This window comes from Solanum lycopersicum, chromosome 3 (genome assembly GCF_036512215.1).
Source record: "Solanum lycopersicum chromosome 3, SLM_r2.1".
In the NCBI taxonomy this organism is placed as follows: domain Eukaryota; kingdom Viridiplantae; phylum Streptophyta; class Magnoliopsida; order Solanales; family Solanaceae; genus Solanum; species Solanum lycopersicum.
Genome location: NC_090802.1, coordinates 58,215,884 through 58,216,854, shown reverse-complemented (window position 1 = coordinate 58,216,854; position 971 = coordinate 58,215,884). Strand labels below are relative to the sequence as shown.

Here is a 971-nt window from a genome sequence, read left to right as displayed (position 1 = left end):
ACTTTGTTTATTTTTTTGGTTTGATTTCGAATTTAGCAAAACGAAAATCGAGAAAACTGAATTTTGTGTGTGTTGTTTTTACAATTAAGTTAGAGTTACCTAATTTTGTCCCTTTTTAATTATTTTCATCATGATTTAGTTCATTTTCTTATATTTGAACATCTTTAAGATATAATTTTAAGTTTTACTTGTGATTTATATTAAAAAATAACATATAATTTTTTAAAAATTGCAAAATAACTTTGTTATATTTATAATTATTGACATAACTGATTAACCAAATCAAAAAGAAAAAACTCAAATCAAATCAAATTATATTTATTTTAATTTGAATTGGATTATATTGCTTTAAAACCAAAAATAAAAAAATAAATAATATAAAATCGAACCAAAAAATCAAACGTACACGCATAGTGATGTTAACCAAAATTAAAAGAAGAAAAAGTGTATTGGGAGGATGAGAAGTCACCGTCCAAAAAACAAAGCCCAAGACTGAAATTGGGGGAATGACGAGGCAATGAATCCAATGACGCCAACATCCAACAAATTCAAATCTCTGTTTCCGTTCAATTTTGGCCACATCTGCTGCACACAACTTCACCATTTTTCATTTTCCCCAATTAATTTCCTCTTTCTCTCTGTTCAATCACCCTTAGTTACTTACTTACCATGGCGGATTGGGGACCGGTGTTGATAGCGGTGGTGCTGTTCGTGCTTTTATCGCCGGGGTTGTTGTTCCAGTTACCTAGCCGTGGAAAAGTGGTGGAGTTCGGCGGGATGCAAACGAGCGGCGCTGCTATTTTGGTACATGCCGTCATTTACTTTGGCCTCATCACTATCTTACTTGTTGCCGTCGGCGTACATGTTTATGCCGGTTAATCAAACTCCGATCTCTATTTTCTGTTTGTTGCTCTTTAAATTATGTTCTACTTTTTGTTTCGTTAAATACAGTGACTCGTTGTTGCCTTTTT

The 971-nt window shown here is 32.9% G+C and overlaps 1 protein-coding gene across 1 annotated transcript; it reads left to right on the top strand.

Moving 5' to 3' along the window:
• Positions 1–424: 424 nt before the first annotated feature.
• LOC101248948 (uncharacterized) lies at positions 425–971 on the top strand. The gene has a single exon (XM_004234261.5). The coding sequence runs from the start codon at positions 670–672 to the stop codon at positions 877–879; it is 210 nt and encodes a 69-aa protein (XP_004234309.1). The 5' UTR covers positions 425–669; the 3' UTR covers positions 880–971.